The 24,375-nt window shown below is 32.0% G+C and overlaps 1 protein-coding gene across 1 annotated transcript in view; it reads left to right on the top strand.

Annotated features, from left to right (window-relative positions):
* LOC141296210 (Fanconi anemia group M protein-like) overlaps window positions 1-24,375 on the top strand; it is a 35,711-nt gene that overhangs the window by 3,461 nt on the left and 7,875 nt on the right. The window contains exon 5 of the mRNA XM_073827485.1: window positions 12,959-13,052. Coding sequence (XP_073683586.1) covers window positions 12,959-13,052 — 94 coding nt within the window. The remainder of the gene's footprint in view (window positions 1-12,958; window positions 13,053-24,375) is intronic.

Genomic DNA, 24,375 nt, shown 5'->3' with positions numbered 1-24,375 from the left:
GTGTTCGTAGGATGAATGAATAACAGGAGTTCAATTGAGCTTGAAATTAACATTTAGCATTTTCATTTATTTGACACTTGTTTACATTTTAGTATAGACTGTGTTCTTTTCATTAGCTAAGAGGACATGTTTGCTTTCATGTGAATTAGCAATCAACCTCAGAGAAAAATCAGGTGATAATAAGTGTAAAATAAAACAATATTATGAAAAAGGTTAAGATTACATCAGGCTCGTAATTCAATTCAATATATAGAGGAAAAAAATAAGAAATTAAGAAATGTAGAAAATTATAGATGTTTTAGGACCATAACAACTTTTTTTTGCATTCTGATTATTAATTTATAAATCAATAATTTTAAAACAAAAACTTTTAATAATTAAGATAATTAATAAAAAACTTTCTAATATGAATTTAATTCTAAAAATGCAAAATAAAAAATATAATAATAATATAAAAGTACTCGACCTCACAAAAAAATTTGGTGAAAATTAGTGGATAAAATGAAAAATCTCATGAAAAAGGTCCAGATTAGATCAGGTTTGTAATTCACTTCAAAATAAAGAGGAAAAAAAAATACATTTTGCATTAAGAAAATTATAGATGTTTTAGGACCATAACAACTTTTTTTTTTATGTTGTGATTATTAATTTGTAAATAAATAATTTTAACACAAAAACTATTTAATAATTAAGAAAAAAACGTTCTAAATAAAAAACTACCAAAATAAAAAAACGTTTAATAATTACGATAATTAAGAAAAAAACTGTATAATATGAATTCAATTCTGAACAGTTAAAAGTTCAAATAAATCTCATGAAAAAGGTCAAAATGACATTAGGCTCGTAATTCACTTTTATTTATAGAGGAAAAATAAATTACATTTTCCATTAAGAAAGGAACCATAGGACCATAACAACTTTTTTTTTCTTTTTTTTGGCATTGTGACTTATATTTTAGATTATTTTTTTCCACCAGTGTCATTACTATAATTCAAAAATAAAAATATGTAATCCAAATGATATGATTTTTTGGCATTTATTCTCCTTATTTATTTTGGGTTATTTATTTTATAATTAAGTCTGTTTTAGGACCATTAATCATATATATATATATATATATATATATATATATATATATATATATATATATATATTCTAAAGTGAAATATGATTTTAAATTATATTAACCCTGTTTTAGGATTATTAAGATAATTTTTAATTTATTTAATTTGCCAAACTCTCATTACTGATTTTAAATATATATATATATATATATATATATATATATAATATATATATATATATAATATATATATATATATATATATATATATATATATATATATATATATTCTTCTTACTTATTTTGGGTTATTTTTTTTTATTAGATTTTATATTTATATATATATATATATATATATATATATATATATATATATATATATATATATATATAATTAATATATATAATCCATCATCTACATGATATGATTTTTTTTATATATAGTTTTCGTACTTATTTTGGGTTATTTTATTTTATTAGATAAAATTATGCCATTTTTTGGGCCATTAATCATATACTATATATGTATATATATATTTTTTTCCCTGCTTATTCTGAAGTGAAATATGTAAAATCAAATTAACCCTGTTTTAGGAATATTAAGATTTTTGATTTTTTAAATATCTCACATTGTTCCAACAAATTGTCATAAATGTATGTTTATTTAATTTTTTAATAATTTAATATAATAATTTTAAATTCATTTAAGCTTGTTTTTTGTTTTCAAGACATTAGGATTTTTTTGCATTTTGTCATTTTCTTTATTTTGCCCACCAATTGTCGTACGGTAATACATATACACACTTTTATATTTATATGCAATGGTTATTACATATGGCCAAATCTAAAGTCGGTATAAAGTAAGTCTAAGTCTATATGTCATTGAGATTTATTCAAGCAAACAAATTCTAATGAGGCATACAAACAAATATATTTTCTGAGAGCTGTATTTTGTATTTTAGGAGTTTTGTTGCTGGTGGAGGTGATAGATAAACATAAAAACACATCAGCATTGACAGAAAACTAATTCTGCATTGGCACTGCTGTGGTAGGATCTGCTTTTAGTGGCTAAACCTGAAGTAAAATAATGTTGAGGAACAGAAGGTGGTGGTTAGATTGAGCCGGAGGAAGGAAATGAGTTCAGTACTTGTGTTTGAAGCGTCTGCCGGCGTGTTTTCACTCAGAAAATGATGAGGAGAGAACAGAGAATGACAGTGAGTCAGTCCGTCCATCAGCGATCGGCCCACACACTATTATTCAGATGCTTTGGTTAAGCTTGTGTCCTAAATAACACTCACAGTTCACAGTTGGACAGTCGATATCGCTAAATAAACCCAGACTACAAACGATTGTATCTTGCTTTTACACACATACTGACCCAATAAATAAATATTAAACACTGATGTGAGTGCAGATGATTTTATTATGTGAGGACAGAGCGTGCGGAGTGATTCTTTCCGCCTCTAATTTTACAGCTGCTAAGATTTCAATGCTGGTCTTAAAATAGCTGAATGGATTCTGGATGGAGTATTTATTTTTGGAGGAAACGGGGTTATTATAGTTAACTAGAAACTAAAAATATTAAATGTTTTTTGAAAAATATTAAACTTTAACATTTCTCATTTCCATTTAGTTTAACTTGATGTACTAAAATAAATAAATACATACAAATGACAAAACAAACAGCTAAATTACTAAAACTTTAAATAAAATTAAAATGAAAATATACATCTAAATACATATCTAAAAATATTAATAAAACTATAATAGTATTTCAGTGATGCTTTAAGTTTTATTTTATAGTGTATAAATTGACAAATCTCATAAAAATGGTCAAGATCACATACATAGATCATATCCATGTTGTATTTTAATTCAAAATAAAGAGGGAAAAAATACATTTTCCATAATATCCATTATCTCTCTTTTTTTCTAATGTCAAATATGATTTTAAATAAAACTAAGACCATTATTTTTATTATTATAATTTTTTTTTTTTTTTTTGCATTGCTAGTCAACATACGCTACCAGTCAAACGTTTTTGGACAGTAATTTTTAATGTTTTTTAAAGTCTCTTCTGCTCAGCAAGCCTGCATTTATTTGATCCAAAATACAGAAAAAGCAGTAATATTGTGAAATATTTTTACTATTTAAAATAGCTGTTTTCTATGTGAATATATTTTAAAATGTAATTTATTCCTGTGATCAAAGCTGAATTTTTAGCATCATTACTCCAGTCTTCAGTGTCACATGATCCTTCAGAAATCATTCTAATATGCTGATTTGCTGTTAAAGAAACATTTCTGATTATTATTATTATTAATATTTAAAACAGCTGAGTATATTTTGTTCAGGATTCTTTGGTAAATAGAAAGATAACGTTACACACTATACCATTCAAAAGTTACAGAAAAATTATAGAAATTTTACTTTTGTTTAGCAAGGATGCTTTAAATTGAACAAAAGTGATAATAAAAACATTGTTACAAAAGGAAACCTGAAAAAGTTCTACTCAGCTGTTTTCACCATAATAGTAACATGAAATGTTTTTTGAGCAGCAAATCAGAATATTAGAATGATTTAATTAGTAATTATGCTAAAACTTTATTATTTTGAGATATTATTTTAATGTAAAATATTTGTTTCTATGTGGATATATTTTTAAATGTAATTGATTCCTGTGATGCAAAGCTATATTTTCAGCATCATTACTCCAGTCTTCAGTGGAAATCTTCTAATCACCAAGGATGTTTTAAATTGCTAAAACGTGATAGCATAGATTTACATTGTTGGAAAAGATTTATAATTTAAACTAATGCTGTTCTTTTTAATGTTTTATTCAAAGAAATACAAATAAATATTTGGCAGCACGACTGTTTCCAACATTGATCATTCTAATAATGAATCAGCATATTAGAATGATTTCTAAAGGATCATGTGACACTTAAGACTGGAGTAACAGCTGATGAAAATTCAGCCATTCAAATTCATATATATATATATATATTAGTAGTGTAACAAAGTAGTTGAAGTAGTGTTTCTCATTGTGAACTCTGACACATGATGTGTGATTGAATGTCCTCACACACTCACACTCACACTGAGATCTTCACTGACTCATGATGGGTTCTCCTGCCCGGCGGTTAGACAAAACGCTCATCAACAAACTTCATCTAGTCTGGTAGTCTACATGTGTATATATGAGAAAGTACATAAGAGAATGGCTATGTTTGGAAACTTTAACCATATGATCTCTGCTTATAACTGTTTTATATTTGATACATTAATTTCTATACGATCAAACTTAACTAGACCTGTTTTACACACAATCTGCTTCATGCCTGTCTGTCATCTGATAGTTTAGAGTTTTGTTTTGTTTTATCAAGTAAAAGGTCCTTTAGTAGAATTGTACAAAAGTCCACCTACAGATGGTGCTTCTCGTGTGTTTTGCTTTCAAATCTTGACTGATTTTCAAATCTGAGAAGTCCCAATCTGAATCAAATGATTCACGAAATCGCACCAAAGTCCCGATTTGAATCAAATGATTCGCGAAATCGCACCAAAGTCCCGATTTGAATCAAATGATTCACGAAACCGCACCAAAGTCCCGATTTGAATCAAATGATTCACGAAACCGCACCAAAGTCCCAATCTGAATCAAATGATTCACGAAATCGCACCAAAGTCCCGATTTGAATCAAATGATTCGCGAAATCGCACCAAAGTCCCGATTTGAATCAAATGATTCACGAAACCGCACCAAAGTCCCGATTTGAATCAAATGATTCACGAAACCGCACCAAAGTCCCAATCTGAATCAAATGATTCACGAAATCGCACCAAAGTCCCGATTTGAATCAAATGATTCGCGAAATCGCACCAAAGTCCCGATTTGAATCAAATGATTCACGAAACCGCACCAAAGTCCCAATCTGAATCAAATGATTCACGAAATCGCACCAAAGTCCCGATTTGAATCAAATGATTCACGAAACCGCACCAAAGTCCCGATTTGAATCAAATGATTCACGAAACCGCACCAAAGTCCCAATCTGAATCAAATGATTCACGAAATCGCACCAAAGTCCCGATTTGAATCAAATGATTCACGAAACCGCACCAAAGTCCCGATTTGAATCAAATGATTCACGAAACCGCACCAAAGTCCCAATCTGAATCAAATGATTCACGAAATCACATCAAAGGCCCGATTTGAATCAAATGATTCACGAAATCGCATCAAAGTCCCGATTTGAATCAAATGATTCGCGAAACCGCACCAAAGTCCCGATTTGAATCAAATGATTCACAAAATCGCATCAAAGTCCCGATTTGAATCAAATGATTCGCAAAATCGCACCAAAGTCCCGATTTGAATCAAATGATTCACGAAATCGCACCAAAGTCCCGATTTGAATCAAATGATTCACGAAATCGCTTCAAAGTCCCGATTTGAATCAAATGATTCACGAAATCGCACCAAAGTCCCGATTTGAATCAAATGATTCACGAAATCGCACCAAAGTCCCGATTTGAATCAAATGATTCACGAAATCGCTTCAAAGTCCCGATTTGAATCAAATGATTCGCGAAACCGCACCAAAGTCCCAATCTGAATCAAATGATTCACGAAACCACACGAAAGTCCCGATTTGAATCAAATGATTCGCGAAACCGCACCAAAGTCCCGATTTGAATCAAATGATTCGCGAAACCGCACCAAAGTCCCGATTTGAATCAAATGATTCGCGAAACCGCACCAAAGTCCCGATTTGAATCAAATGATTCACGAAACCGCATCAAAGTCCCGATTTGAATCAAATGATTCGCGAAACTGCACCAAAGTCCCGATTTGAATCAAATGATTCCTGAAACCGCATCAAAGTCCCGATTTGAATCAAATGATTCGCGAAACCGCACCAAAGTCCCGATCTGAATCAAATGATTCGCGAAACCGAACCAAAGTCCCGATCTGAATCAAATGATTCACGAAACTGCACCAAAGTCCCGATCTGAATCAAATGATTCACGAAACCGCATCAAAGTCCCGATCTGAATCAAATGATTCGCGAAACCGCACCAAAGTCCCGATCTGAATCAAATGATTCACGAAATCGCTTCAAAGTCCCGATCTGAATCAAATGATTCGCAAACCCGCACCAAAGTCCCGATCTGAGTCAAATGATTCACGAAACTGCACCAAAGTCCCGATCTGAATCAAATGATTCGCAAACCCGCACCAAAGTCCTGATCTGAATCAAATGATTCACGAAACTGCACCAAAGTCCCGATCTGAATCAAATGATTCACAAAACTGCACTAAAGTCCTGATCTGAATCAAATGATTCACAAAACCGCACCAAAGTCCCGATCTGAATCAAATAAATTTGCGAACCCGCACAAAAGTCCCGATCGGAATCAAATGATTCACAAAACTGCACCAAAGTCCCGATCTGAATCAAATGATTCACGAAACTGCACCAAAGTCCCGATCTGAATCAAATGATTCGCAAACCCGCACCAAAGTCCCGATCTGAGTCAAATGATTCACGAAACTGCACCAAAGTCCCGATCTGAATCAAATGATTCGCAAACCCGCACCAAAGTCCTGATCTGAATCAAATGATTCACGAAACTGCACTAAAGTCCTGATCTGAATCAAATGATTCACAAAACTGCACTAAAGTCCTGATCTGAATCAAATGATTCACAAAACCGCACCAAAGTCCCGATCTGAATCAAATAAATTTGCGAACCCGCACAAAAGTCCCGATCGGAATCAAATGATTCACAAAACTGCACCAAAGTCCCGATCTGAATCAAATGATTCACGAAACTGCACCAAAGTCCCGATCTGAATCAAATGATTCGCAAACCCGCACCAAAGTCCCGATCTGAATCAAATGATTCACGAAACTGCACCAAAGTCCCGATCTGAATCAAATGATTCGCAAACCCGCACCAAAGTCCTGATCTGAATCAAATGATTCACGAAACTGCACCAAAGTCCCGATCTGAATCAAATGATTCACAAAACTGCACCAAAGTCCCGATCTGAATCAAATGATTCACGAAACTGCACCAAAGTCCCGATCTGAATCAAATGATTCGCAAACCCGCACCAAAGTCCCGATCTGAGTCAAATGATTCACGAAACTGCACCAAAGTCCCGATCTGAATCAAATGATTCGCAAACCCGCACCAAACTCCTGATCTGAATCAAATGATTCACGAAACTGCACCAAAGTCCCGATCTGAATCAAATGATTCGCAAACCCGCACCAAAGTCCTGATCTGAATCAAATGATTTGCGACCGCACTAAAGTCCCGATTTTCAACAAGTAAATGCAAGTATACCTGTAGTAATATTTCCAGATGAACACTTGCTCGACTAAAGCAGCTTGGCTTACTTGATTCTCCATGAATCTTTAATTTTTTTAGTCTCAAATCTGATCATCAGGATCTTTTGAGGAACCTTTTTTCCCAGAAGCTTTACTTTCACTGTTCCTCAGTGGAGGAGTGATCTTCCCAAGCCTCCAAAAATCTTACATCTTTTAAGGAACGTTTATTTGTTCATCTTTTAATTATCATTGGATTGCATCGCATTATATGTTTGGATCATTTCAATCTCATCTTACTAAAACATATTATTGGGGACACAGAGTGACAACTGATATTTTTTGTCAGTTGTTGGCATTTATGTCAGTATCTGCTGTATTATAAAGATCTGTGTGTGTGTTGAAAGCAGTGATAGTCTGTTATGTACTGGAATGTGTGTGTTATCAGTCTGAGGTTCACATGTTAATATTCACATGTAGAGAGGGGTGAAGTGTGTCATGAACTAATTAGCATGTCCGTCTGATCGTTCTGCCCACACACACAGAGATCTCCCATCTGCCCATGACTCATGTCTCTTCTCACTCTGAACACAGACCGTTCTCATGTTCTCAATGAGCAAATCACATCATTACGTGTCACAATTTCTCATTCTGAATGCACATTTGCAGGACTCACTAAAAAATACTGTGACTGAACTAGAAGTAACACATTTTTTATGTCTCACTATCATTTGAAGAACATCCACAGGACTGGAGTTCATTTTCATCTTCAGTTTTAAAATGTAAGTCAACAGCAATTTTTCAATTTTAGGTGAACTATTCCTTTAAATGATCAGAAAGAGTTTGGATAGTTTTCATGTACTTGTCCAGATCAACTTTAAGTAAAGAAAAGAGAGGTTTAGAGCCAGATTTTTGTTTATGTATGTGGAATTTAATTATTAAGTTATGTATTCCTATACTCTTTTTCGAGTAGTCAAACAATCCAAAGAAAACATCTTTAAAACAAAAAGAAGTCACTTTAGATCTGATAAACATTAAAAAATCTGACCAAATGACATACATTGGAAAAACAAGTGAATGAATCTTCCTGAGAAGAGTGACAAAATCAGCAACTCACTTCAGTGTCTGACTTACATTATAATTCCTCATAAGATTTTTGTGAAATTTGGATGAACTCATTAATCTGTTCGTTGACCTCATCATATTTAAAGGTTGTATCAGCGATTTCTAGCCTAAAACATAAAGTGTCGATTTCAGCTTACCTTTATTCACGATCCGCTCGCTGCCTGCCCCATAAATTGTCTGTGAAAAAACCGCGTCTCTCTGGTCAGTCTAGGGTCCGAGATATGCCAAAAAAACAATCGGTGCTATCAACACACCACAGATAACCAAACAGTGTTCCAACCAATCAGCGTCAGGGGTTTGGTGTTGTGGACTTTCCTACTGGTGCAGGGATGTGAGGGAGGCGGAGCGAAAGTCCACAACACCAAACCCCTGACGCTGATTGGTTGGAACACTGTTTGTTTTTGTGTGGAAAGGTTGGTAGTGCCGATTGTTTTTTTGGCATATCTCGGACCCTAGGCTGACCAGAGAGACGCGTTTTTTTCATAGACAATTTATGGGGCAGGCAGCGAGCGGATCCTGAAGAAAGGTAAGCTGAAATTGACACTTTATGTTTTAGGCTAGAAATCGCTGATACAGCCTTTAAGGAGAAAACTGTGGTTATACAAAAAAAACTACACTTTTACTTTAGTAAAACCACTTTTCATTTTCTTAAGGGATTTGTATTTGTGTGTCTTTGTTTTGTTTTTAGAACTGTACTAACTTAATGGTTTGAAAAAAATATTTAAGATTAATAATCTTAATCAAAAGAAGAACCTGCACCAATGTGCCGATTTGAATCAAAAGATTTGCGAAACCTCACCAATGTCCTGATCTAAATCAAATGATGTGCGAACCCACACCAAAGTCCCGATTTGAGTCAAAAGATTCACAAACCCGCACCAAAGTGATTTACAAAACCGGAAAGTCCCGATCTGAATCAAATGATTCGTGAAACCGAAACATCCTGATCTGAATCAAAATATTTTCAAGCACACCAAAGTCCCGATCTGAGTCAAAAGATTTGCAAACCCGCACCAAAGTCTTGATTAGAATGTTTCTGAAACTGGAAAGTCCGATCTGAATTAAATGATTTGCAAAACTGGAAATTCCCGATCTAATCAAAAGATTTGTGAACCCGCACCAAAGTCCCAATCTGAGTCAAAAGATTCGCAAACCTGCACCAAAGTCCTGATCTGAATCAAAAGATTCGCAAACCCGCACCAAAGTCCTGATTTGAATCAAATGTTTCCAAACTGGAAAGTCCCGATCTGAATTAAATGATTTGCGAAACAGGAAAGTCCCCATCTGAATAAAATTATTTGCCAACCAGAAATTCCTGATCTGAATCAAAAGATTTTCAAGCGCACCAAAGTCCCGATCTGAGTCAAAAGATTCACAAACCCGCGCCAAAGTCCTGATTTGAATCAAATGTTTGCAAACCGGAAAGTCCCGATCTGAATTAAATGATTCGCAAAACTGGAACTTCCCGATCTGAGTCAAAAGATTTGCGAACCCGCACCAAAGTCCTGATCTGAATCAAAAGATTTGCAAACCCGCACCAAAGTCCTGATTTGAATCAAATGTTTCCAAACCGGAAAGTCCCGATCTGAATAAAATTATTCACTAAACCAGAAAGTCCCGATCTGAATCAAATTATTCACGAAACCGTAAAGTCTTGATCTGAATAAAATTATTTGCTAAACCAGAAAGTCCTGATCTGAATCAAAAGATTTTCAACCGTACCAATGTCCCGATCTAAATCAAATGGTTTGCAAATCCGGAAAGTCCCGATCAGAATAAAATTATTTGCTAAACCGGAAAGTCCCGATCTGAATCAAAAGATTTTCAACCGCACCAAAGTCCCAATCTGAGTCAAAAGATTTGCAAACCTGCACCAAAGTCCTGATTTGAATCAAATGTTTCCAAACCGGAAAGTCCCGTTCTGAATAAAATTATTCGCAAAACCGGAAAGTCCCGATATGAATTTAATTATTTGCGAAACCGGAAAGTCTCGATCTGAATAAAATTATTCACGAAACCGGAAAGTCCTGATCTGAATCAAAAGATTCGCAACCGCACCAAAGTCTCTTATCATCTGGGCTGTATCCGAAATCGCCCCCTATACCCTCATTCACTATTCCCTACATTAGTCCACTCTTACAGTTCACTTGAAGGAGTGAATGAAAACGAGTGAGTGAATTCGTACACTAAGTGCACCGGAAGGACTGCCGCTTTTGCATAGTATTGCTTACTGTTTAACAATCATTTGAAACGGACAGTTTGAGTAGTAAGATTAAAGGATTTATCTTGAACTATGTCTATGAATTTACGTATAAACCCTGGTTAAACAATTTAATAATCAATTTACAACGAATTTGTACCCGCCTTGTAAAATGAACTGATGGATGATTCAGCTGCGGGCGCCATCGTCTGGTGAGACGCGGGAATTCAGTCGGTGCGCGACTCTCACAGTGCATTATGGGTTATCTCTAGCGGTTTAGCGTACATCGGTTGTACACTCGTTTTTGCGGTGCATTGTGGGATTGAATGAGTGCACTCGAGAAAGTCCACTATGGTTTCGAACACCACTTAAAATGGCTGTCCCCTCAAATAGTGCCCTATTTGAGGGTATAGGGGGCGATTTCGGATACAGCCTTGGTTTTTGTAGGTGAACTGAATGATCGAAGTCACGAGTTTGAATCAATCGGAGCGGTTCCAGCGTAAATGACTCAATAAATTGATTCAGTTTTGTCAGTTCCTCTGCTTTTCACATCTTCAGCCATGTTTACAGGACACTGCCATTACTACTACTAGCTTAGCTCGCTAGTTTTATGACTCCAACTGAAAAGAACAAAAAAGAGGATGATGTTTACGAATAAAACATCAATTTTTCCATTCCCAAGATATCCAACACAAATCTACGAACATTCAGGTGAGGTAACCGCTTTACTGCTAACTAGTGAAAACGCTTCAATAATATGACGAGCTGCTTTTTAAAACGCATGTTAGATGTAGACATTGTGCATTTTGATGGAGTTCGTAGCTTAATTGACTTTATTTGAAATAGTTTGAGCTGCAGTTCAGTTGCTGACAGTTCAGGAAATAAGTTAAAAGCATCTAGTCATCTCATACTTTTAGTCAATGTTCAGTTTATCAGTATATATTGTTATAAGTATTTGATATTATTGTTGTATCTGATTGTATTAGTCTATATAGGGAAGAAACAGATGAACACAAAACAGCATGACAAAGGTAAAGAGGGTAAACTTTATCATTCAACTGAACTGTGTACATTTGTTTTAAACACTTCAGCTAAGTTACCTTATATTAACTTCTCAGGCAATATCAATGGTGTTTCTATTTCAGATATTTAATTGTTTGATCATAATTATTGCTAGGGACAATTTAGTAGTTGGATTATGGGATATTGGTAGGCAAATTTATTAATATTTGTATTTTTATGTTAATTAAGGCGAGACACTGCAGGTGAATAAGGTAAAAAATTAACTAATAGTTATGACCTTACTTACCCAGTTAATTTATTACATTGAAAATTGCTAATTTTTTTGTATTACAAGTTTTCTAAATGCAAATAAACATTATTTATTGAAATATAAGCTAATTTGCATACATTTCTAGTACAAAAATCTAAACTCTGGATGAAGTCAGTTTCAAAATTCTTGTTTAATTTTTTTGACATATTAGAGTCAAATGTTTTTACAGAGGGAAATCTCATTTCGTCACTCCATAATTCAGAAAAAAAAGCTATTTTTGCCATTTTGGGGGGAATAAAATGTATAAAATCAAACAAATTATATATTAACAAATCCCTCTGTAAAAACCTTCAGGATATAGACAGAAATAAAAAATTTATAGTTTGGTGTGTGTAAGTGCTACTGAAGTGGAGATTTATGGCTCAGGAGGGAAAAAAATCATTTTGAGAAAGCAGCCTTTAAAAATATGTATTGTAATTGAAATCTATTGACACAACTAGATAAAGTGCTATAAAAGGAACACTTAACAGTGTCTTTAGGGTGTTTTCTTTCCACTAGTCTGAAAAAACACCTTATAAAACACCAAAAGCCCAAAATCTCAAACTTTGGCTGGTGCATGAAAAAACAGTTTTTTTGCCTGCATTGTCTCCCCTTAATACCATCAGCCCTTTAATGAAACTGCTAATGCATCTAATGCCTGATGAGAATCTGATTTGTGTCTCTCTGCAAAATGCATAGACAAGTGAACCAAAAATTCTTCTATTTTTTGTTTATAGGCCTAAAATGACAGGAATATGTGCAAATAACTGCATGTACCGCGGTGCCCTCCAAACCATTAGAGCAAATCGGAGTATTTTCTGGGAAATAAGCATGTAATTTGCGAAGCGAGGCGGCGCTGAGTCACCGGCCTCAGTTTCCCTGTAAACACGTGCGATCTGCTGCTCCTGATGCTCCTCCAGACCTCCAGCCACCTGGCCAGATCCTCCCTCCTCCTACAGCGGCTCCTCTTCCTGCTCCGCATCATCGCGGCATCTCCTGGGACTCTAATGCAGGGTTTGTGCCAGATTGGCGCATGTCGAAAGGGTTTGCCTCTTCCATTAGAGCGGCCACCCCGGTGCCATCTGCTCCCGCTGATGCCTCCCAAATTATTTCACATTTCACTCCATCTCTGAGGCACGGAGACATTAAATGCTAAAATTGCATCAGTTTAAATTTTCTGAGAGATGTTGCATGATTTCTGACGAGAGGTCTTGTTAGATATTGAATTAGGTGATTTCTATTTTGCATGCTTATGCAATATTAATATGTATGTCAGGTTGCGTCTTTTAGATCTTAAACTAAAGTAGGCCTATTAAACTTACCTTTAAATGCAAAAATGCAATGCTGGGCTATTATGCATTGAAGCTAATTGAAGCCCATTTCTGCCACAGAATGAAGAAAAACAACATAATTGTAATATTTTAGCTCTTAGTTTTTTTGTCGCTTTTCATAAATAATTGTGCAATTCAAGAAAAAAGCAAAATTTTGAGATATAAACTCAGATATAAAAAGGCTGCATTATTTTGTTATATTTTGAGTTTACATCTAACAACTTTTACTTTTATCACTGAATTTTGAGTAATAGTTTTTTTATAAAAAAAAATAATTGTGATTTTTATCTCATAATTCTGATTTCTTTCTGGCTTTTCTGAAATAATTGTGCAATTCAAGAAAAAAGTCAAAATTATGAGGAAAAAAAACACTTTTTGAAGGATACAATTATTGAACATTTCGGGCCACAGATAACTCAAGTTATTTTCTAAAGGATTATAGGGTTCAGTCTCTGCTGCTAAGAATATTCTGGCTTTGTGATTATAAGCGCTGACTCACAGACGGACACTAGGATTCAGCCTCAAAAAATTCACTATTCTTAACTTTTTACAAAAGTGACAGTGAAGACATTTATAATATACATTTTTTTTATAATTATGTTATAATTATGATGCAAAATGTTATAATTATGACATAAAAGTCATAATTATAAGATAAAAGTCAAAAATTCTTTGATATACTAAGTCATTTTTTGAAATAAAAACTTTGACATACTAAATCATAATTATAAGATAAGTCAAAGATAATATATACAAAGCCTTAATTATGAGATAAAATGTAAGTTATGAAATATAAAACATAAAAATTCTGAGTTTACATCTCACAGTTTACTTTTATCGCTAAATTTTATGCAGTTTTTTTGATGATTTTTTAAATGATAATTCTGATTTCTTTCTCGCTTTTCTGAAATAAATGTGCAATTCAAGAAAAAAAGTCAAAATTATATGAGAAAAAAATGTCAATTACTTTTTTTCATGATGTAAAAAAATTAAATGCTTTTTTAAATTTAGTGATAAATACATTTTAAAAAAGTAAAATATTATTACAATTAAATATGTTTTCAATGTGAATATTTTGTAAAATGTGATCAAAACTGACTTTTCAGCATTAGCTAAAGAAACATTTCTTATTATAATCAGATTATTATTCTGATTTTTATGTTTTATATTTCATAACTTTGACATTTTATCTCATAATTATGGCTTTGTATATATTATCTTTGACTTACCTCATAATTATGATTTAGTATGTCATAATTTAAAGTTTTTATTACAAAAAATGAATTAGTATATCAAAGATTTTTTTTACTTTTATCTTATAATCACAACTTTTTATGTCATAATTATAGCATTTTGCATCATAATTATAACCTTATGAATGGCATTGATTTACAAATATATATATTACAAATGTCTTCACTGTCACTTTTGTAAAAAGTTGTTAAGAATAGTGAATTTGAGGCTGAATCCTAGTGTCCGTCTGTGAGTCAGCGCTTATAATCACAAAGCCAGAATATTCTTAGCAGCAGAGACTGAAATCTACAATCCTTCAGAAAATAACTTGAGTTATCTGTGGCCTGAATTGTTCAATAATTGTGTCCTTCAAGAGAAGCTGAAGCTGAAGATGTGTGAAATTACAGGGTCTGCAGGAATAAAAGCTATTTTACTCGGACGAGCTTTTAATTCTTTGTTCAAGGTTCTGTCAGACTGTGAACGTGAGCACTTCTGCTATAAAAAGCAACTTGCTTTTGTGTCCGAACTGCTTGAGTGGCTCTCTGGCGAAATAACCACAGCGTCTAGTCTCAGCGAGGGTCCTGACGAGCCAAAAATACATCCACCGAGAAAAACATCATATTCACCATGACAACATTCCCAGTTTTCTTCTGGACTGATCTGAAAATCAGAATTTAATGTTTTTCATCCGTCACTCAAGGTTTCAACACCACGTTTAAAAAAGAAGGTTACCTACAGTAGTTTACAGTCACATGCAGCTCAGTGTTGCTTTTGTTTTTACTTATACAAGTGTAAAAAAAAAATAAAAATTAAGACATACTAAGTCATTGTTATGAGATAAAAAGTTGAAATTATGACATATAAAGTCATAAATATGAGATAAAAAGTTAAAATTGACACTAAGTCAATTATAAGAAGTCAAAATCATGACATAGTAAGTCAGTTGTAACAAATTTAAATTATGGCATAAAAGTTATAATTTTGAGATAAAATGTCAAAATTATGACATGGAATGTTATATTTATGACATACTACATCATAAAAAGTCTAAATTCTGACATACTACAAGTTATAATTATAAAATAAAATGTCAAAATTACGACAAACTAAGGTAGAATGAAATAAAAAAGTTAAAATTCTGATATAAAACATAGTTGTGACATAAGTAGTCTTTATTATGAGATAAAAAATCAAAATCATGTCATACTATTGGCATAAATTAGAATTATTACATAATTATGAGATAATACTTCAAAATTGTTACAAATGCTATAATTATGACATATTAAGTCATGGTTATTAAATAAAATGTTAAATTATGACAAAATAAGTTTAAAAAACCTGAAATTATGATCAAATGTTACAGTGTGATATTTATGAAATCATAACATACAAGTGATATAAAATAAAAAGTTGAAATAATATAAAATGTTATAATAATGATATAAGTTATAATTATGCCATACTAAGTCATTATTATTAGATGAAAAGTTGAACATGTAACTTACTAAGTCACAATTATAACAAAAAGTTACAATTATGCCATACTCAGGTCAAGTCATAATTGTAAAATAAAAAGTTAAAACTAACATTCAACATTCAAGTCATAATTATGAGATGAAATGTGAAAATATGACAAAATGTTATTTTTATGACATAATTGACAAAAAGTCAAAATTATGACAGTCATAATGAAATAAAATGTCAAAATTATGACACTAAGTTATAATGAAATTTTAAAAAGTTATGACACATTACAGTTGTGATAAAGTCATAGTCATAACTGACAAATTGAAAGTATGATATAAAAAGTTATAATTATGACATTTAGTCATAATTATGAGATAAAATTTAGAAATGACATGAAATGTTATATTTATGACATAATACGTCATAAATGACAAAAAGTCTAAATTGTGACAGTTATAATTATGAAATAAAATGTCAAAATTACGTCAATACTAAGACTGAAATAAAAAATTGTGAAAAAAAGTTGAAATAGTGATATAAAACATTATAGTTGTTACATAAGTAGTCATAATTATGAGATAAAAAGTCAAAATTCTAACATAAAATGTTATAATTGTTACATTATTACATAATTTCAAGTCATAATTATGAGATAATACTTCAAAATTGTGAAATAAATGCTATAAGTATATGACATATTAAGTCATGATTATGAAATAAAATGCTACAATTATGACAAAATGAGTTTTAAAAAGTTTAAAAGGTTGTGATACAATGTTACAGTGTGATATTTATGAGATAAAACGTTGAAATTGTAACATAAAATGCCATACTAAGTCATTATTATAAGGTTAAAAGTTGAAAATGACTTACTAAGTTATAATTATGACAAAAAGTTATAATCATACCATAAGTAATGATTGTAAAATAAAAAAGAAAAGGTAAAATTGACATTCTTAGTCATAATTATGAGATAAAATGTCAAAATGATGACAAGATGTTATTTTTATGACATACTATGACATAATTGATAAAAACATTATAAAACATTATATTTGTGACATAAATAGTCATAATTATGAGAAGTCAAAATCATGACAGTAAATCATAACTGAAATAATTGACATGTAATTGAATAATAATTGAAAGTATGACATAAAAAGTTATAATTATGACATTAAGTCATAATTATGAGATAAAATGTCAAAATGATGACATACTACATCATAAATGGCATAAAAAGTCTAAATGGTGACATGCTAAGTTATAATTATGAAATAAAATATCAAAATTACGTGATTATAAAGTTAGAATGAAATAAAAAAGTTAAAATTCTGATATAAAACAACTGTGACATAAGTCGTCATAATTATTAGATAAAAAGTCAAAATTCTGACAAAATGTTAGAATTATTACATTATTTAATTTTTACAAATCATAATTATGAGATAATACTTCAAAATTGTGACATGCTAATGCTATAATTATGACATATTAGGTAAAATTATGACAAACTGAGTTTTAAAAAAAGCTGAAATTATGATAAAATATTACAGTGTGATATTTATGAGATAAGTAAATGTTGTAATTATGATATAAATTATTATATATATGACTTAATAAGTCCTAATGACAGAAAGTTATAATTATGCCATACTAAGTCATAATAATAAAATAAAAAGTTAAAACCGGCATTCTAAGTCTAAGTAGTTATGAGATAAAATAATAAAAAATATTATTTTTAAGACATACTATGACAATTGACAAAAAAGTCTAAATCATGATGATAAAAAGGCACAATTGTGACATGCTAAGCCATAATTATAAGATTAAATATCAAAATTATGACATTAAATCTAATTTTTAGATTTAACTTTCAATTCCATAATTATGACTTAATATGTAATTTTTTTTTTTACTAAAGCATAATTTTTTAGAAAAATGTGCTTGCAATATGCTGAACAACACTCAAAACCCAGATGGCCAACTTTAAAACAACAGATCTCAAATCTCTATAACTCTATAAAAATATACACTGCATCCCTGCTCTTGTTTGCTCTACCCAGAATTCCAACTGTTTTTAATAGCCAAATAAGATCGCTTTATTACTTTGTTCTTTCGGACGCACCTGTTGATCTTGGGCTCGGCGCGGGAGCCCTCATCCCTTAAGTGTTCATTTCCAGTTGCATCACCCCGGCGGCTTTTTCCTTAAAAACAATTTATCGTCCCCAATGGCTTCACAGAACAAAACAAGGCGCTGAGCCGTAACGGCGCTCTGTTGCTTTATGGCCAATTATAGTTCATTTTTGCATCTATAAACAGCGAGTGCTACATGAGTTCAAACGCAGGTGGAGCCGAGTGAGAAACGTGAGGCCTGGAAGTGTGTTGCATGGAAATGTCAGTGGTGAAAATGCACGTGACTCGTTTAGCGGAGCTTTTAAAACAGTACAATGGATTAGAAAGGAAAGGGTTCTTCCATTATTTCATCTCATGTTTTGTTTGATAATCTGGAATAAGATTGATTTTATAAATTATTCTTTTTTTTAGCTTTCATTTAGTTTAGTTAGACATGACTCATGAGCTTTTAGGACTTGTAGATTTCTTTGCTAATTAGCCAAACTGTTTTCTGGCATGAATTATTATGACTATGTTTCAAACATAGAATAGAATACTAACATACTTCTTATTGCACACTGTGCAGTGCACTTAAATACTGTTCACATACATACTAAGTCATAAATTATTGAAATGATTACATATTAAGTCATAATTATGAGATAAAAGCATAGCTGACATTGCCGTAATTATGAGATAAAAATGTAAAATTATTGCATATTAAGTCATAATTATGAGATAAAAGCATAGCTGACATTGCAGTAATTATGAGATAAAAATGTAAAATTGTTGCATATTAAGTCATAATTATGAGATCAAGTCATAATAGACATAATAAGCAATAATTATGAGATAACTTAAATTATTGCATATTAAGTCATAATTAGGAGATAAAGTCATAATTGACATAGTAAGCAATAATTATGAGATTAAAAAATTAATTATTACATGTTAAGTCATAATTAGGAGATAAAGTCATAATTGACATAGTAAGCAATAATTATGAGATAACTTAAATTATTGCATATTAAGTCATAATTATGAGATAAAAGCATAGCTGACATTGCAGTAATTATGAGATAAAAATGTAAAATTATTGCATGTTAAGTCATAATTATGAGATCAAGTCATAATAGACATAGTAAGCAATAATTATGAGATAACTTAAATTATTGCATATTAAGTCATAATTAGGAGATAAAGTCATAATTGACATAGTAAGCAATAATTATGATATTAAAAAATTAATTATTACATATTAAGTCATAATTAGGAGATAAAGTCATAATTGACATAGTAAGCAATAATTATAAGATAAAAATAGAATAATTGACAGTAAAAGATAAAATTGTGAGATAAAAATTATTACATATTAAGTTATAATTATGAGCTACAATTTGAAAGTATTACATATTAGGTCAGAATCATGAGGTAAAGTCATAATTGACCTAAGCCATAATTATAAGATAAAAATGTAAATTATTACACATCAAGCCATAATTATAAGATACAATCATAATTGACATAGAAAGCAATAATTATGATATACAAATTTAAATTATTAGATATTCCCCCGGTTTCACAGACAAGGCTTAAAGCCTAGTCTAAGACTAAAATGTAAGTCTGAGCTGTTTCAACTGAAAGAAATTTGCACTGACGAATCTTAAATTATATCAGCGCCTTTGTTTAAGTCATAATTATGAGATAAAATGTCAAAATTATGACAAAATGTTATTTTTATGACATACTATGACATAATTGACAAAAACTTTATAAAACATTATAGTTGTGACATAAATAGTCATAATTATGAGAAGTCAAAATCATGACATAGTAAATCATAACTGAAATAATTGACATATAATTGAATAATAATTGAAAGTATGACATAAAAAGTCATAATTATGAGATAAAATGTCAAAATGATGACACGAAATCTTATATTTATGACATACTACATCATAAATGGCATAAAAAGTCTAAATGGTGATATGCTAAGTTATAATTATGAAATAAAATATCAAAATAATGTTTTTTTCTAAGCATGTTTATAAATATTACTTAAATGTCCTAATTGAACTATGGGCTAATCCTGGCTTAGTCTAAGCCCTGTCTGTGAAACCAGGCCATAAAGTCATAATTATAAGTCATATTATTGACATTGTAAGCCATAATTATGAGATAAAAATGTAAATGATTACATATTAAGTCACAATTATGATAAAGTCATAACTAACATAGTAAGCCATAGTTATGAGATACAAATAAAATGATGACATACATAAGCCATAATTCTGAAATAAAATATTTTAAATGATGACATACTAAGTCATAAATTGAAATTAAGATATCGATGTTACAATTATGACATGATTCATAATTATGAAACAAAAATGTATTAAAAAATTATGTTAATTAGTAATAGTAAATTATTTAGTAAACTTAATAGATTTTTTTTTTTGCATATGACATACTAAGTAATGAAATAAAAATGTGATATTATGAAAAAATAAAATAAAAGCCAGAATTGCAAAATTAAAACTCCAAATCATAACATGTAAAGTGAACTACAGTAACAACAGTAAAATTGTGAAATTTTATTGGAATTTAAAATCTGTTAAAATATAATTTACTCCTGCAAAAGCTTCAGCATCATTACTCCAATCTTTGGTGTCACATGATCCTTCAGAAATCATTCTAACATGCGGATTTGCTGCTCAAGAAACATTTCTGATTGTTATCAATTGTGGAAACCGTGCCAGATTTGTCTGCTTCTTATCTTTTCTGTTCTTTTCAGGCCCGAGGCGTCTGCTGTTACTGCACTAATAAAAGACAAAGATCCAGCAAGGCCATTAGCTGAAAAAACAGAGCGATGCAGACGTGAGAGACATACATCTGCCGACCAAACGTCCGATTTATTGAGCTGTCAGAGGCGAGAAGGACGAAAACGACCTAGATCTGGTGCTCAGCAAATTGAAAGAAGGTTTTTGCTCATCTAACTGCAGAATTTCAATGAGACGGTGTTTGGATCTGAGGGTCGAGGCCACAGGTGCCACTTCTGATGCTCCTTTGATTTAGAGTTTACAGGACGTTTGTTAATAGAGATCAAACTGCTAACAGAAAACTAGTAATATTTAAATGGTGCTCAAATATCTTCATCTCTGCAAACCTTTAGACCTCTATTGCGAAATATACTTCTCATAAATGCATTTTTATCAGATTTAGGGGCATTTTGCAATATAATCTCGACAAAGTGTTTTGTAAATGTGGGTCTTTCCTCACTGAAGTGTTTAGGAGCTGTGTTTGCGTGACGTAGCAGATTTTAATGAGGACTTTGTCCGCTGAGACACACTGCAGCTGTGAGCGGGAGATCTCCCAGCATTACATAATAAGACAAACAGCTGAGAAGCTCCACCGGACAGTAAACCTCAGACGAGGGCAAGCAGATATTAGGGATGACAGTCGGCCCGGTGGTGGGAGTTGGTAATTGAAGGTTCATAGGGGAAAAGAAGGTCTTTGGTCTTTTCTGTCTCCAGCATTGGCACTTCCCTGAAGTTGGCAACGTCTCATTGTGATTGTCGTCCTGCTGGGATAATAGTCACATCACTGATGGACTCAAGCTCACATTGTTATTGTAGTTCAACGGCTGCTTACAGATTGCTTTGAGTGCTTTTATGATGCACTTTTGCCTTTTCAAAGCGTTGAGTGATCATGAATAGGTTATTCATAGCGAAGCATGTTTTATTTCATGTCTTTAGTTATTTTTTTAGATACTCACACTGCACAAACGGTATACAACCTAAAATCAATTGGCACGATGCAATGATAAATATTGCAAAAACTATAAAAGTTCCAGCTATTTCAACTTTAATGTCAATGTGAACTGTATATACACTACTATAAATGTCCAGTTATTTTAAGTTCAGTTGCTGTCTTCAATTTTAAAATAGAATCAAATTAAATTATAGCTAACTGATTTACAATTGTATCCAAAATTATTTTGGATGCATATGTTTTTTGAAACACGTTTTTAGATGCATATGCTTTATTTATTTTTTTAGATGTATGTTTTTTCGACAAATCAACACATTTTTGGATGCATATGTTTTTTGAGACACATTTTTAGTTGCACATGGTTTATTGACGTTTTTGGATGCAAATATTTTTTAGCAGACATTTTTGGATGCATATTTTTTCTTCATTTTTTTGGATGCATGTTTTTTTTGAGACACATTTTTAGTTGCACATGTTTTATTGACATGATTTTGGATGCAAATAATTTTTTAAGCAGACATTTTTGGATGCATATTTTTTCTTCATTTTATTTGGATGCACATGTCTTTTGAGACATTTTTAGTTGCACATGGTTTGTTGACATGTTTTTGGGTGCAAATATTTTTTCAGTAGACATTTTTGGATGTATGCTTTACTGACATGTTTTTGGATGCATGTTTTTTCTAAATGTTTTTGGATGCATATGTCTTTCGGAGACATTTTAGTTGCACATGTTTTATTGACATGTTTTTGGATGCAAACAATTTTTTAATCAGACATTTTTGAATGCATGTTTTATTGACATGTTTTCGGATGCGTGTTTTTCTACACATTTTGGATGCATATGGTTTATTGACATGTTTCTGGATGCAAATAAGGCTTTTAGCTGAAATTTTTGGATGCATGTTTTTTCTACATGTTTTTGGATGCATATGTTTTTGAGACACATTTTTCAAAGCACATTATTTACTGACATGTTTTTGGAAGCATTTTTTTGCATGTGTTTTTGAGACCATTGAACAATTCAATCAAAGATCCTTTAAATAACCATCTCTTTCTTACCTTTTTATAATCTGAAAAACCTTCTTTGCCACAAATAACCTTTTGTGAAACTTTTGCAAATTGGGCTTGAGTAAGTGTAATGAGTTAAAATAATGGAAAAATAAACATGTTAGTAGTATGCAAGTTTGAACTGTTTCCTATGCTGTAGAGAGCAGTGGGTGTGTCCAGTAGGGCGTGGCCTGTGTGTAATGAGTAAACCAATCACTGAGCCTCGTTGATCAATGACAAAGATGTTCTTATTATTACTCTAAATGACTGGCAGCTGCATCAATCTGAAGAGCTTTAAAAACACATGTGGACCATTTGGGGTGTGGAAATGCTGCATGAATGCTGGTGGACTGAGTAGCTGGTGCTTTACTGCTGCATTTCCCTCAACTTTTTGTTATCAGCTTTGTTTTTATAGTGCTTTATACAATACAGATTATTTCAAATGCACAGTGCACAGTAGTGCCCGACATCAAATGGTTGCAGAGAAAAACAAAAGAGATTGGAAGACTTTGCAGACTTTAAGATCAGAATTTCTGCCAATTACCAGTTTTTTCTACTTGTCTTTGGATGCAAATGTTTTTGAGACACGTTTTTAGATGCGTATGCTTTATTGACATGTTTTTAGATGCATGTTTTTTCTGCATGTTTTCAGATGCATATGCTGTGTTAGCATGTTTTTGGATGTGTATGTTTTTATGTTTCTATAGTGCTTTATACAATATGGATTATTTCAAATGCACAGTGCACAATAGTGTCTGCCATCAAATGATTGCAGAGAAAAACAAAAGAAATTGGAAGACTTTGCAGACTTTGCAGACTTTAAGATCAGAATTTCAGCCTATTACCAGTACAAGTATTTCAGAAATAAAGTTCTAGCATTTAGTTCTTCCCAGAAAGTGTTTGTTCCATCAAACCAGGTGGAAGCTAGTGAACTGACTGGATCATTTTGAGTAAATGCAGTTGTCCTTGCCTGTCTGACCTGCCCTCTCATGACTTTCATGGCTTCTGTGAGGACACACAGGCGAAAAACTGTGACAATGACCCAGCTGCCCGCTCTCATTCCACATGACAAAGTGTGAAGCGTCCGCTCAAGTCAAGCTGTTGTGTGTCCTTGAATCGAACCAAAGGACGCTAGAGAGTGTGAATGTGATCGAGTCTGTCAGCTGCTTAAACACACACATTCAAACCCGTTATAAAAGAATCGCTTCAAAGATCTGCCCGATAATAGAACAGAAACTGTGAATTATATAAACCGTCCTGATTTAGTGTTTTCAATTGTTCTGTACATGCATAAAGATTCTCTCTGTCTCTGTATTTTCTGTCTCTTCAGAAAGACTAAATGACAGATGCAACATGAGGAAATT

This window comes from Garra rufa, chromosome 21 (assembly GCF_049309525.1).
Source record: "Garra rufa chromosome 21, GarRuf1.0, whole genome shotgun sequence".
Classification (NCBI taxonomy): domain Eukaryota; kingdom Metazoa; phylum Chordata; class Actinopteri; order Cypriniformes; family Cyprinidae; genus Garra; species Garra rufa.
The sequence above is the reverse complement of the archived record's forward strand: the minus strand, read 5'-3'. Positions and strand labels throughout refer to the sequence as shown.